A 15,386-nucleotide genomic window follows, 5' to 3' on the forward strand; every position below is an offset into this window, starting at 1 on the left:
TATGTGGACATAAGAGTCTAAAAAAGTGTTTTTATTTTATTACAGTTGAGCTCCAGACTGATAATAGAAGCCAAACAGGCAGCTATGTAGATGTCTGATAAAACGAGGCTCGTCTGTGTGTCTTAGTCCATGACAGGAAGGTGGCAGCATGTCTTTGAGGACAGAGCATCCTTTTTCTTTCTACCTTTATTTAACTAGGCAAGTCAGTTAAGAACAAATTCTTATTTTCAATGACGGCCTATGAACAGTGGATTAACTGCCTTGCTCAGAACGACAGATTTTTACGTTGGGGATTCGATCTTGCAACCTTTACGTTACTAGTCCATCACTCTAACCACTAGGCTACCTGCCGCCCCACTAATTCAGTAAAGCTGTTGAGACCCGTGAAGAAATGTCTGAGATTTGACAGCAGCTAGGGACTTCTGGAGGGAAAGTAGTCGGACAGTATTCAGCCAGCATGACACTGAGCCGACTAAGACCAGACTGAGTATGATCTGTGTCTCTGCCTGTCTACACCTTGCAGTGTGTCAAAGTCTGTCCCAACAAAACCATTTGTGTCTGGATCAATGATACACAGGCCAGATACATGAAATTTGAAACAGGCCAGATGCATGAAGCTTGAAACAGGCCAGATGCATGAAGCTTGAAACAGGCCAGATGCATTAAGCTTGAAACAGGCCAGATGCATGAAGCTTGAAACAGGCCAGATGCATTAAGCTTGAAACAGGCCAGATGCATTAAGCTTGAAACAGGCCAGATGCATGAAGCTTGAAACAGGCCAGATGCATGAAGCTTGAAACAGGCCAGATGCATGAAGCTTGAAACAGGCCAGATGCATGAAGCTTGAAACAGGCCAGATGCATGAAGCTTGAAACAGGCCAGATGCATGAAGCTTGAAACAGGCCAGATGCATTAAGCTTGAAACAGGCCAGATGCATTAAGCTTGAAACAGGCCAGATGCATGAAGCTTGAAACAGGCCAGATGCATGAAGCTTGAAACAGGCCAGATGCATTAAGCTTGAAACAGGCCAGATGCATGAAGCTTGAAACAGGCCAGATGCATGAAGCTTGAAACAGGCCAGATGCATTAAGCTTGAAACAGGCCAGATGCATGAAACTTTAAATAGGCCAGATGGGGAAAAAGCAACAAAGAAGCCCTATGAGTGAGTGAGTGAGTGAGTGAGTGAGTGAGTGAGTGAGTGAGTGAGTGAGTGAGTGAGTGAGTGAGTGAGTGAGTGAGTGAGTAGCGGGCAGGAGCAAAGGTGAGAAGTGGCGACAAAGGACACCTCTGCTAGTTAGAAGGTGCCTCAATGCGGGGGGCCCTAGAGCTCTGGGGGCCATGCGCCTGTCATTGATTTTTACATTGACACCCCCCCTTTGTTTTTACACAGCTGCTACTTGCTGTTTATTATCTATGCATAGTCACTTTACCCCTACCTACATGTACAAATTACCTCCACTAACCTGTACCCCCGCACATTGACACGGTACCGACACACAGAGACTCATACAAAGCTCTCGCTCGCCCTCCATTTGGCAAATCTGACCATAATTCTATCCTCCTAATTCCTGTTTACAAGCAAAAATTAAAGCTGGAAGCACCAGTGACTAGATCTATAAAATACGTGATCAGATGAAGCAGATGCTAAGCTACAGGACTGTTTTGCTAGCACAGACTGGAATATGTTCCGGGATTCCTCCCATGGCATTGAGGAGTACACCACAAATCAGTCATTGGCTTCATCAATGAGTGCATCGATGATGTCATCCCCACAGTAACCATATGTACATACCCCAACTAGAAGCCATGGATTACAGGCAACATCCGCAATTGAGCTAAAGGCTAGAGCTGCACCTTTCAAGGAGCGGGACTCTAACCCAGAAGCTTATAAGAAATCTCGCTATGCCCTCCGAACAATCAAACAGGCAGAGCATCAATACAGGACTAAGATCGAATCGTACTACACCGGCTCTGACGCTCGTCGGATGTGGCAGGGCTTGCAAACCATTACAGACTACAAAGGGAAGCACAGCCGAGAGCTGCCCAGTGATAGGAGCCTACCAGACGAGCTAAACTACTGCTATGCTCGCTTCGATACAAATAACACTGAAACATGCAAGAGAGCACCAGATGTTCTGGAAGACCATGTGATCACACTCTCCGCAGCCGATGTGAGTAAGACCTTCAAATAGGTTAACACTCACAAGGCCGCAGGGCGAGACGGATTACCAGGACGTGTACTGTGAGCATGCGCTGATCAACTGGCAAGTGTCTTCACTGACATTTTCAACCTCTCCCTGTCCGAGTCTGTAATACCAACATGTTTCAAGCAGATCACCATAGTGCCTGTGCCCAAGAACACTAAAGTAACCTGCCTAAACGACTACCGTCTGTAGCCATGAAGTGCTTCGAAAGGCTGGTCATGGCTCACATCAACACCATTATCACAGAAACCCTAGACCCACTCCAATTTGCATACCGCCCCAACAGATCCACAGATGATGCAATCTCTATTGCACTCCAAACTGCCCTTTCCCACCTGGACAAAAGGAACCCCTACGTGAGAATGCTATTAATTGACTACAGCTCAGTGTTCAACACCATAGTGTCCTCAAAGCTCATCGATAAGCTAAGGACCCTGGAACTAAACACCTCCCTCTGCAACTGGATCCTGGACTTCCTGACGGGCCGCCCCCAGGTGGTAATTGTAGGTAACAACACATCCGCCACTCTGATCCTCAACACAGGGGCCCCTCAGGGGTGTGTGCTCAGTCCCCTCCTGTACTCCCTGTTCACTCATGACTGCACGGCCAGGCACAACTCCAACATCATCATTAAGTTTGCAGACGACACAACGGTGGTAGGCCTGATCACCAACAACGACGAGACAGCCTATAGGGAGGAGGTCAGAAACCTGGCCATGTGGTGCCAGGACAAAAACCTCTCCCTCAACGTGATCAAGACAAAGGAGATGATTGTGGACTACAGGAAAAAGAGGACCGAGCACGCCCCCATTCTCATCGATGGGGCTGCAGTGGAGCAGGTTGAAAGCTTCAAGTTCCTTGGTGTCCACATCACCAACAAACTAACATGGTTCAAGCACACCAAGACAGTCGTGAATAGGGCACGACAAACCTATTCTCCGTCAGGAGACTGAAAAGATTTGGCATGTGTCCTCAGATCCTCAAAAAGGTTCTACAGCTGCAACATCGAGAGCATCCTGACTGGTTGCCTCACTGCCTGGTATGGCAACTGCTCGGCCTCCGACCGCAAGGCAATACAGAGGGTAGAGCGAACGGCCCAGTACATCACTGGGGCCAAGTTTCCTGCCATCCAAGATAGAGGTCGACCGATTAATCGGAATGGCCGATTAATTAGGGCCGATTTCAAGTTTTCATAACAATCGGTATTTTTGGCCACCGATTAGCCGATTTATTTATTTTTTATTATTATTATTATTATTTTTACACCTTTATTTAACTAGGCAAGTCAGATTAAGAACACATTCTTATTTACAATGACGGCCTAGAAACGGGGGTTAACTGCCTTGTTCAGGGGGGATTCGTGTTTGCAACCTTCGGTTACCAGTCCAACGCTCTAACCACCTGCCTTACATTGCACTCCACAAGGATTAACAGGCTGACTACCTGTTATGCGAGGGCAGTAAGAAGCAAAGGTAAGTTGCTAGCTAGCATTAGACTTATAAAAAACTATCAATCTTAACATAATCACTTGTTAACTACACATGGTTGATGATATTACTAGTTTATCTAACGTGTCCTGCGTTGCATATAATCGATGCTGTGCCTGTTAATTTTCATTGAATCACAGCCTACTTCGACAAACGGGTGTTGATTTAACAAGCGCATTTGCGAAAAAAGTACTGTCGTTGCACCAATGTACCTAACCATAAACATCAATGCCTAACAGGAATATTTAGACTTAGTCACCCGTTAGATAAAATACGGAACGGTTCCGTATGTCACTGAAAGAAAAAAACGTTTGTTTTCGAGATTATAGTTTCCGGATTCGACCATATTAATGACCTAAGGCTCGTATTTCTGTGTGTTTATTATATTATAAATAAGTCTATGATTTGATAGAGCAGTCTGACTGAGTGGTGGTAGGCAGCAGCAGGCTCATTCATTCAAACAGCCCTTCGCTGTGCTTCAAGCATTGCACTGTTTATGACTTCAACCTGGGTGGGTATAATTTGTGGAACGTTCCAACAGGAATCTATTCCAAAAACTTCGTAAATAACAAGGTTTCCAAAAAACAACGCATACAAAGTTGTATAGCGGCAGAATAAGATACCGGGTAGGGAGTGGTCTATTTCATTGCGTTTTTCACTCATCACGTTTATTCTGAAAAATGTCTGTCCTCACATGTCTGTTTGCCTATGGACAAACGTTAAAAATAAGCTACGTGGTGAGTTCATGCCTATTTGGCGGCTAGTTAGCTAGGTTTGTATGGGTTGCTACTTTGTATGCGTTGTTGGTTGGCAACCTTTTACTTTACGTTTTTTGGAACAGATTCCTGTTGGAACGTTCCACCCCTTCAAGCCTATCAACTCCCAAGATTAGGCTGGTGTAACCAATGTGAAATGGCTAGCTAGTTAGCCGGGTGCACGCTAATAGCGTTTCAAACGCCACTCGCTCTGAGACTTGGAGTAGTTGTTTCCCTTCCTCTGCATGGGTAACGCTGCTTCGAGGGTGGCTGTTGTCGATGTGTTCCTGGTTTGAGCCCAGGTAGGAGCGAGGAGAGGGACGGAAGTTGTACTGTTACACTGGCAATACTAAAGTGGGAGAGAGCTCTCTCTCTCCCGCTACTCTCTCCTCTTCCATCCTATCATCTCTTCCCTCTGCTCAAACCTTCTCCAACCTATCTCCTGATTCTGCCTCCTCAACCCTCCTCTCCTCCCTTTCTGCATCCTTTGACTCTCTATGTCCCCTATCCTCCAGGCCGGCTCGGTCCTCCCCTCCTGCTCCGTGGCTCGACGACTCATTGCGAGCTCACAGAACAGGGCTCCGGGCAGCCGAGCGGAAATGGAGGAAAACTCGCCTCCCTGCGGACCTGGCATCCTTTCACTCACTCCTCTCTACATTTTCCTCTTCTGTTTCTGCTGCTAAAGCCACTTTCTACCACTCTAAATTCCAAGCATCTGCCTCTAACCCTAGGAAGCTCTTTGCCACCTTCTCCTCCCTCATGAATCCTCCTCCCCCCCCTCCTCCCTCTCTGCGGATGACTTCGTCAACCATTTTGAAAAGAAGGTTGACAACATCCGCTCCTCGTTTGTTAAGTCAAACGACACCGCTGGTCCACTTTCTACCACTGGTCCTGCTCACATTGCCCTGTCCTATGCTTTGACCTCTTTTTCCCCTCTCTCTCCAGATGAAATCTTGCAACTTGTGACGGCCGGCCGCCCAACAACCTGCCCGCTTGACCCTATCCCCTCCTCTCTCCTCCAGACCATTTCCGGAGACCTTCTCCCTTATCTCACCTCGTTCATCAACTCATCCTTGACCACTGGATACGTCCCTTCCGTCCTCAAGAGAGCGAGAGTTGCACCCCTTCTCAAAAAACCTACACTCGATCCCTCCGATGTCAACAACTACAGACCAGTATCCCTTCTTTCTTTTCTCTCCAAAACTCTTGAGAGTGCCGTCCTTGGCCAGCTCTCTTGCTATCTCTCTCAGAATGACCTTCTTGATCCAAATCAGTCAGGTTTCAAGACTGGTCATTCAACTGAGACTGCTCTTCTCTGTGTCACGGAGGCTCTCCGCACTGCTAAAGCTAACTCTCTCTCCTCTGCTCTCATCCTTTTAGACCTATCTGCTGCCTTTGATACTGTGAACCACCAGATCCTCCTCTCCACTCTCTCCGAGTTGGGCATATCCGGCGCGGCCCACACTTGGATTGCGTCCTACCTGACAGGTCGCTCCTACCAGGTGGCGTGGCGAGAATCTGTCTCCGCACCACGTGCTCTCACCACTGGTGTCCCCCAGGGCTCTGTTCTAGGCCCTCTCCTATTCTCGCTATACACCAAGTCACTTGGCTCTGTCATATCCTCACATGGTCTCTCCTATCATTGCTATGCAGACGACACACAATTAATCTTCTCCTTCCCCCCTTCTGATAACCAGGTGGCGAATCGCATCTCTGCATGTCTGGCAGACATATCAGTGTGGATGACGGATCACCACCTCAAGCTGAACCTCGGCAAGACGGAGCTGCTTTTCCTCCTGGGGAAGGACTGCCCGTTCCATGATCTCGCCATCACGGTTGACAACTCCATTGTGTCCTCCTCCCAGAGTGCTAAGAACCTTGGCGTGACCCTGGACAACACCCTGTCGTTCTCCACTAACATCAAGGCGGTGACCCGATCCTGTAGGTTCATGCTCTACAACATTCGCAGAGTACGACCCTGCCTCACACAGGAAGCGGCGCAGGTCCTAATCCAGGCACTTGTCATCTCCCGTCTGGATTACTGCAACTTGCTGTTGGCTGGGCTCCCTGCCTGTGCCATTAAACCCCTACAACTCATCCAGAATGCCGCAGCCCGTCTGGTGTTTAACCTTCCCAAGTTCTCTCACGTCACCCCGCTCCTCCGCTCTCTCCACTGGCTTCCAGTTGAAGCTCGCATCCGCTACAAGACCATGGTGCTTGCCTACGGAGCCGTGAGGGGAACGGCACCTCCGTACCTTCAGGCTCTGATCAGTCCCTACACCCAAACGAGGGCACTGCGCTCATCCACCTCTGGCCTGCTGGCCCCCCTACCTCTGAGGAAGCACAGTTCCCGCTCAGCCCAGTCAAAACTGTTCGCTGCTCTGGCACCCCTATGGTGGAACAAGCTCCCTCACGACACCAGGACAACGGAGTCAATCACCACCTTCTGGAGACACCTGAAACCCCACCTCTTTAAGGAATACCTAGGATAGGATAAAGTAATCCTTCTACCCCCCCCCTAAAAGATTTAGATGCACTATTGTAAAGTGGTTGTTCCACTGGATATCATAAGGTGAATGCACCAATTTGTAAGTCGCTCTGGATAAGAGCGTCTGCTAAATGACTTAAATGTAAATGTAAATGTAAATGAAATACAAATCGTATAGAGAGAAATAGTCCTATAATTCCTATAATAACTATAACCTAAAACTTCTTACCTGGGAATATTGAAGACTCATGTTAAAAGGAACCACTAGCTTTCATATGTTCCCATGTTCTGAGCAAGGCACTTAAACATTAGCTTTCTTACATGGCACATATTGCACTTTTACTTTCTTCTCCAACACTTTGTTTTGCATTATTTAAACCAAATTGAACATGTTTCATTATTTATTTGAGGCTAAATTGATTTTATTGATGTATTATATTAACTTAAAATAAGTGTTAATTCAGTATTGTTGTAATTGTCATTATTACAAAAATAAAAATAATAATCGGCCGATTAATCGGTATCGGCTTTTTTTGGTCCTCCAATAATCGGCATCGGCGTTGAAAAATCATAATCGGTCGACCTCTAATCCAAGACCTCTATACGAGGCGGTGTCAGAGGAAGGCCCTAAAAATTGTCAAAGACTACAGCCACCCTAGTCATAGACTGTTCTCTCCCCTACCGCATGGCAAGCGGTACCGGAGCGCCAAGTCTAGGTCCAAGAGGCTTCTAAACAGCTTCTACCCCCAAGCCATAAGACTCCTGAACACCTAATCAAATGGGTACCCAGACTATTTGCATTGCCCCCCCCTTCTTTTACACAGCTGCTACTCTCTGTTGTTATCATCTATGCATAGTCACTTTAATAACTCCACCTACATGTACATATTACCTCAACTAACCGGTGCCCCCACACATTGACTCTGTACCAGTACCCCCATGTATATAGTCTCGCTATTGTTATTTTACTGCTGCTCTTTAATTACTTGTTACTTTTGTTTATTATTCTTATCTGTATTTTTTTAAACAAAATTGTTGGTGTGGGGCTCGTAAGTAAGCATTTCACTGTGAGATCTACACCTGTTGTATTCCGCGCATGTTACTAATACAATTTTATTTCATCTTTAGTGGACAACAGTTCTTGGAGGGTCTTTCCATGACATAGACTGACCAGTTGAATCCAAGTGAAAGGGATGATCCCTTATTGATGTCCACTCCAATCAGTGTAGATGAATGGGAGGAGACAGGTTAAAGAATGATTTTTAAGCCTTGGGACAATTGAGACATGAATTGTGTATGTGTGTGCCATTCAGAGGGTGAATGGGCAAGACAAACCATTTAAGTGCCTTTGAACGGGGTATAGTGCCAGGCGCATCGGTTTGTGTCAAGATGTACAATGCTGCTGAGTTCACGCTCAAGAATGAAGAATGGTCCATCACCCAAAGGAAACCCACAATTGAGACGCATTGGTCAACATGGGCCAGCATCCCTGTGGATAGCTTTCAACACCTTGTAAAGTCCATGGCCCGACGAATTTAGGCCGTTCTGATGGCAAAGGAGAGGGGGGATATACTCAGTGCAGATTGCGAGGATGGCTCATGTCATGCAGGTTCAGGTAGGCTATACAGGACAGTTGTATAGTCTAAAAACATCTATTGGTAGCTGATTAGTATGTGTTTGCATCTACATTTTTCTTTTACTATCTGCAATGTTTGAATATCCAACTTTAATTACTGAACAAGTAATTACATTATTGCCGCCAGCCAGGCAACACTGTGTATAGGTTAGTGAAATGTTAGGCTTAACATGAGAAATGGATACCCAAATAGGCCTACCAATAAAAATATATCCATTAGCTAAAGCAAAGCTATAGACTACATGCCCTGGCATCATTGATTTGATAGGCAGCAGCATAGACATGTTGCAATTTCAACAACATGGACTGCGACCGGTAGTCTATACTTTGTGAGTGGCTGTCTGGCTGACGCATTAGATGTTTGTTTTTGTTTTTTTAGGGGGGGGGGGGGGAGATTCGACCTTGCGGGGGCCCAGAGAAACTGTGTTACACCAGTGGTGTGTGTACGCGCATGTGTCCTTGTGAGGGTGTGCGTGCATGTGTGTAGCCTATTTTGTGAAAGCAGAATAGTGATGAGAGTGCAAAGTTCAGTATCCCTCTGTTCTCCTGCTACCCAGCACCACTCAGAGAGATGAGATATGGGCCCAACACATAGCAGCACTATGTATGCTGTCTGGCAGTGGGAAGATCACTCTGACTATGAGGTAGCTCTTAATCACTGGAGCCTCTGTATGCGTCCCAAATGGTACCCTACTCCCTACATAGTGCACTACTTTTGACCAGGGCTCTCTCTGCATCCTCTGGCTCAGCAGGGCTGATGAATGGGGATGGCTGCAAGCAAATCATGGGGTCGTTATGTGACACTGGCCGCACAAAGATTTATGACCCTCTTGATGTCCCCTAACCTTAAAACCTTTGCTGTTTAGTTTGTTCAAACCACTCACTAGTGGTACACAATGTCAGCACTGTAGAACATCATCACCCAAATGGCTGGTAGTGGTATTCCCTCTGGGTATAGGCTATCGACTAAATTCTACTGGCAAAGCAAGAAAGTTTGGATTAACATAATATATTGAGTTGTTATGGGCAACATGGACTACATACTGTATCCTACAACACCATATGTAATTTTATGCAGGTTTCTTTGCCAGAGTCTTTGGGGTAGTCTGTGGTTATTGTCTGGCAAGTCAGAGTACAGATGACAGAACGACACCGCAGGGAAGTGCAGCAGTGGTAGGCCTACAAACAAAACCTGTGGGTCGCTATTTTCAAACCAAACAAATGCGCCAAATGAGACTTGTTTCGGTTTCTAGAAGGACACGCACATCCACAATGTGCTGTTTGTGTACAATCATTCCAATACGACATACATTGCGCCGTCACCAACACAGCTGCCGCAAGCGCCTGTCTTTGCCATAGGAATGCAAGACATCTGTGCACAGGGGAAAAACAACACACACCCGGAGCTTCTCTGCTGAAGTCCTGTTTTTGCACCAAGGGGAGAAGTATGATGACGTCTGTTATGATAAGCTCGGAATGTCGCCTATCAATGAAAGATGGCTGGCCTGCAATAAACTTGGTTTAATAGGATAAATGAACAGTTAGATTGTAAATGAAATAGCCTACCAGTTCTTTCGCATTATATAAAACAATAGTAATCCATCCCTAGGCTAATTATTAGTCTCTGAAAACACCAATTATGACCTGTTGACAATAATGAATCTTTAGCAACCTCAGCCACCTGCCGCTGTTATCATGGTGAAGAGCAGCTGAATTATTGATTGGGTGGATGCCTTATATTCAGGAAGAGGATATAGGACTAGGATCAACATTAAATACATATCCTGTTCCCTGTAGGCTTACTGACCACCAACATCATTCTGAGTTATTAGGGAATCTTTATAACATTAAATGTCAAAAGCAGAGCAAATATTGTACGACTGCTCATAATCTTTCTAACAAAATAAAATACAATGTGAATAACTAATGGGAAGGCCAACAAAAGTCACTGCCCCAATTAAGACCTTACCATATCAACTTTTAATTTTCGAATCTTCTCATCCAGACTCTTCCTGCCCGTGATGTCTCGATCTTTGGTCTCCAGTGAATTCAACTTGACATCGCGGTGGGTGGACGCCTCTTCCCGCATGCACTTGAGCAAACCCTCAGGTGTCTTCCATCCGATTTTCACCTCCAAATCTTTTAAATCTGGAATAGACTCGTTGGCAGCTGTGCCCTCATCCATACTCTTCCGTTCTTTGTCAAGCCCAAAGCACACTACGTCCTCTGTGATTCTTGGATATCCTTGTCTGTCAAACTGCAATAACAGCAACCTCTAATTGCAATGTCTGGCATCCTACGCAACTCCTCTCCAATCGGTGCGCCAGAGAGATAATAGGTTAAATAATGCACTAGGTCCTTTTAGTTTTATCAACAGGCAGAACATTGAGAAACACTATTATACTATGGTCCTGTTGAGGTCATGGATGTAGAAAATAGCTAATACCATTGCAAACACCGTCGATGCTGTGAAGTTAATGCACTGTTACAGTCTATTGAGATGATGCGCTCATCAGCTGAAATAAATACACAGTCACTGGTCTGTATTATGTTAAATTCGCACTGAAGGGTTATCGCGATGAAGTCCACTGGCTCTCCGTGGAGGTGCATTCATATAATGTGAATCTTCCTCAGAAAAAAAAAACTGTCGCAGAAGCCTATGAAAGAATAGTCTACATTTCCCTCGAGTCCAAACGAGTGGTTTTGCTTCTCAATACGGAATAGTCCTTTCTAGATTAGGCTAGTGTAGGCCTATGCATGAAATACACAACAGAGAGCTGGACCTAAACCCTACAAGCCACGCGTCGAAACGCAGATTCCACCTGCATGATGACAGCGACAGCTGTAGAGGGGAAACTGAACCGTAGCGCACAACTTGCCTTCCGTAGGTACTGTAATATCCCTATACCCCTACCGTAATAGTGCTGATGTGAAACGCACCACCCCTTTCCAACTGGACACGAATAATAGAACACTTGAACACCGATAGCCCATTTCGAAGCCTTCTGCTTACTTGGCTGATGTTGATTCATGCTTTCTCACAGAGGAGTCATGTTCCGTAACAGCACCATCAGTGAAAAGCTCTCTCCACATTCAGAGTAATGCCAAGCCGGGGGTGGTAGAAAGGGCGATCAGGGGTCTAATCAGAGTAATCTAGTGGGACAGATGTCTATGTCATTTAATACTGGATGAGACAGTTATTCATTTGATTAATATTTTTCTGCACACCATCTGATATACTATACTGCTGTATCAGACCATCAAAGCACACCTACAACATAATAACAAGAATGTACACACACCTGCTGACCAGATTACTTCAAACCACTTGAGCTACATAGCAGCCTACATTACCCTCACCCAACATAGCTCGCCTCACTCTACACATTTTATGGGTGAGCAGTTTGGGCAGTTTAGCTTCCCTGTGGCTCAGTTGGTAGAGCATGGTGTTTGCAACAACCGCACGGTGTGTGCAACACCAGGGTTGTGGGTTCGATTCCCACGGGAGGCCAGTACAAAAAAAAATAAAAAATGCGTGAAATGAAATGTATTCACTACTGTAAGTCGCTCTGGATAAGAGCGTCTGCTAAATGACTAAAATGTCAAATGTAGTGCCTATTCCTCAACAGGGTCGTATGCTTTATGATCTGGACGGGTTCTGAAATTAAATAAAAATAATGTATTACTTACATTAACTCTAGAGTACAATCAATTTCCTTCACTATGTAAAATAACATTACATCTATACATTTCTTAGATGTACTTGTTACAAAAAAGGGACAATCTCTAAGTACTACAGTTTACAGAAAACGTACAGATAAAAATATAATATTGACAGTTGATAGTTATCGCCCTCTTCCCCTAAAAAGAGGTTTACCAGTCAACTTCATAGACTGCGTCGCATCGGTGACACAGAGGAAGAATATGACAGACAATCAAATTCTCTCCGTGAGCGTTTTCGCTCGAGAGCATACCCCGATACCTGGCTTGATAAAGCTCAAAACCAAGTTAAAAGCTTGAACAGAAGCCAGTTACTTAATAAATCCCAACAAAAACAGAAGAAACCGTTTTCTGTAAACGATATACTTACTTTCAATGATAGCGGTAATGGCATCAAGTGTATTGTCATGAGACTCCTCTTTAAATTCTGATTTCCAGAATCCACCTTTATTCAACAATAAACGATAAAGAGTTCTATGAAAAATATTGGTCAAATCAGATGTGGTCAGAGAGAGAAAAGAGGCCTTCATAAAATGTTTCCCTGTAGATCTTGTACCACTTGTATGCCCTCCGACTTCTAGGACCTATGAGATAAAGCAATGTATAACTTGCACTACTAAATGTATATGTATGTATATGTAACAGTGTTCTTGTAATACTATTTTTATTGAAAGTACGTCTTGGAGAACATAAATCCACTATTAGACGTCAAGAAATCACCTCGCCAGTTGCGAGACACTTTATAGAACAACATTCTATTAATGAATTACGTTGCGTCGGGATCGAAACAGTTCATCCACCACGTAGAGGTGACGACTATGACACCAAATTACTCCAAAGAGAAGCCATGTGGATATATAGATTTAATTCTGTATCTCCACACGGTTTAAACGAATAATTAGATTTCACCTCTTTCCTATAAGCCACATATAGACTGTTATACAAGAACACTGTCCATATCAGATTTGCATTTCGTTTATGAGTTGGACCCAGTGGCGACCCGTCATTCAGGGTAGGTGGAGCAAATGTAAAAGAAATTGGGGGCTTGCCTGTTTTGCATGTTATTTTGGCATTAATATGTGTCACGTATCAGTTTGCAAACAATATAAAAAAGACGTATATCATTGAGTTAATAAAGCTACATACAAACATGGTCTCTTTTTTGTTTTCTTGAGTAAAGCAGCTCCAAAATGCAGCTGTTTCAGCCTAGTTCAGTGCTTTCTGTGGTGGTGGGGCAAGCCAGCAGAAAATACAGAAGCGTTGCGCCATTATTGGCTGTGTTCTGTCACTCATGGGGACACTATGTCATCTCCAAGTCTAATAAGGGTAGAGCTAGAAAATTCTAGCCATTGGGTGCTGTCATAGAGTTACATTAGACGTGCCCATCAAAGAAGGCTCAAGGTCATTGGCCACAGATAAAATGAGTCAAATCACGTTATATGTACAGTAGCTTTGATTGGACTGATCAAGTCAACATCATACTTTCAAAATCTTACCTAGCAGTCATCGTCATGAATCAAGTCGACAATCTACTGGCAAATCCTTTTTAATCCTTGTCATATGAAGAGAAATAATGAAGAGAAATTATAGATAAAATGTATTGGTGCTCATCGACCATTGGATAAACATTACACAACAAGTTGGAAATTGCAAATTCAACAATGAGGGGTTTGGAAGTAATCAGTGACAGTGGCTAACTGCAAACATTGCAAAGCAATCACTAGCCTGTTATTCAGTGGAGTGGCTGTGTGGTCCCAAATCTGGGATTAAGGGGCTCTTTTCTAAGTTTAAAATGAAAAACATTCAACATTGGCTTTTCTGTCAATGAAGCATGATTTGTGCCGCGCCCAAAACAACTGTTAACTCGGAACTGTGAAAACTTGACTTCAGTGAGTTCAAGACAACTGGGAAGTTGGAAATAAACGAGCTTTGACTGGGAAAATATGTTTTGAACGGTCATCCAACTCAGAATTGTAAATCCTGCATCTTTCGAGAGCTACAACCTGAAGATCAATGACGTCATCATGATTCAACCTTGTTTTTTTCTGAGTTCCCAGTCGTTTTGAAAGCACCATAAATGCAGAGAATGCCAGACTTTGAGGACAAAATTTGCCCACGAAGGACCGTCACGCCACCTTCTTGTTCAAGTAAGCACAACACAACAAGGTGAGTACAAAATGTATTGTATGCTGCTGAATAAATGATGTAATATGCCAGGGAGATATGTATACTGTAGCTAAGAAAGTAATACTAAGTGTATGTTGTGTAGTAAGATGTGAGTAGCCCATGTGCCTCACTCTAATAATTTGGTCTATTTACCCCTTTTAATTTTGCCTACTGTTCTGACTTGGTGGTGCACATGTAGCCTATAACCTGTTTTAGAGAAATGTAATCATTGAATAGTGTAAGAGCTTTCATTGTCTGCTTATATGCCCCCTTTATTTATCCTACGGTTCTGACTTGGTGTACAGGAAGAACACTGTAAGAACGGCCAATGTTCTGAATTCTGTCGCTGTACATTTCAAAAGTGCTAAACAAATAGTTATATTGACTACGTCCGTCCTAGCTTGCTCATTAATGTCTTAATCTAAATTACAGATTGCCTCTTATCCGCTTGTCGTCCCCTTATACCATAGTTTGTACATCTCAATTGTCATTAGAAACCACATTTGTTTAAGCAAGTCAGCCATATCAGCTGTTTTTTTTAAAAGGCAGTAAATTAGTCTGAATGAACTGTTTCACTGCCAGACAAGGCTCCGCTTGAACCCAATGGTCACTCTGACAGAGCTCTAGAGTTCCTCTGTGGAGATGGGAGAAACTTCCAGAAGGACAACCATCTCTGCAGCACTCCACCAATCAGGCCTTTATAGTAGAGTGGCGAGACGGAAGCCACTCCTCAGTAAAAGGCACATGACAGCCCGCTTGGAGCTGTCAAGGCACCTAAAGACTCTTAGACCATGAGAAACAGGATTCTCTGGTCTGATGAAACCAAGATTGAACTCTTTGACCTGAATGCCAAGCTTACGTCTGGAGGAAACCTGGCACCATCCCTACGGTGAAGCATTGTGGTGGCAGCATCATGCTGTGGGGATGTT

General features: G+C 44.5%; 1 protein-coding gene across 1 annotated transcript in view; it reads right to left on the reverse strand.

Annotated features, from left to right (window-relative positions):
* LOC106560455 (leucine rich adaptor protein 1) overlaps positions 1–11,649 on the reverse strand; it is a 48,939-nt gene extending 37,290 nt beyond the window's left edge. The window contains exon 1 of the mRNA XM_014123378.2: positions 10,541–11,649. Coding sequence (XP_013978853.1) covers positions 10,541–10,756 — 216 coding nt within the window. The 5' untranslated portion in view covers positions 10,757–11,649. The remainder of the gene's footprint in view (positions 1–10,540) is intronic.
* Between the last annotated feature and the right edge of the window lie 3,737 nt (positions 11,650–15,386).

This window comes from Salmo salar, chromosome ssa10 (assembly GCF_905237065.1).
Source record: "Salmo salar chromosome ssa10, Ssal_v3.1, whole genome shotgun sequence".
Taxonomy (NCBI): domain Eukaryota; kingdom Metazoa; phylum Chordata; class Actinopteri; order Salmoniformes; family Salmonidae; genus Salmo; species Salmo salar.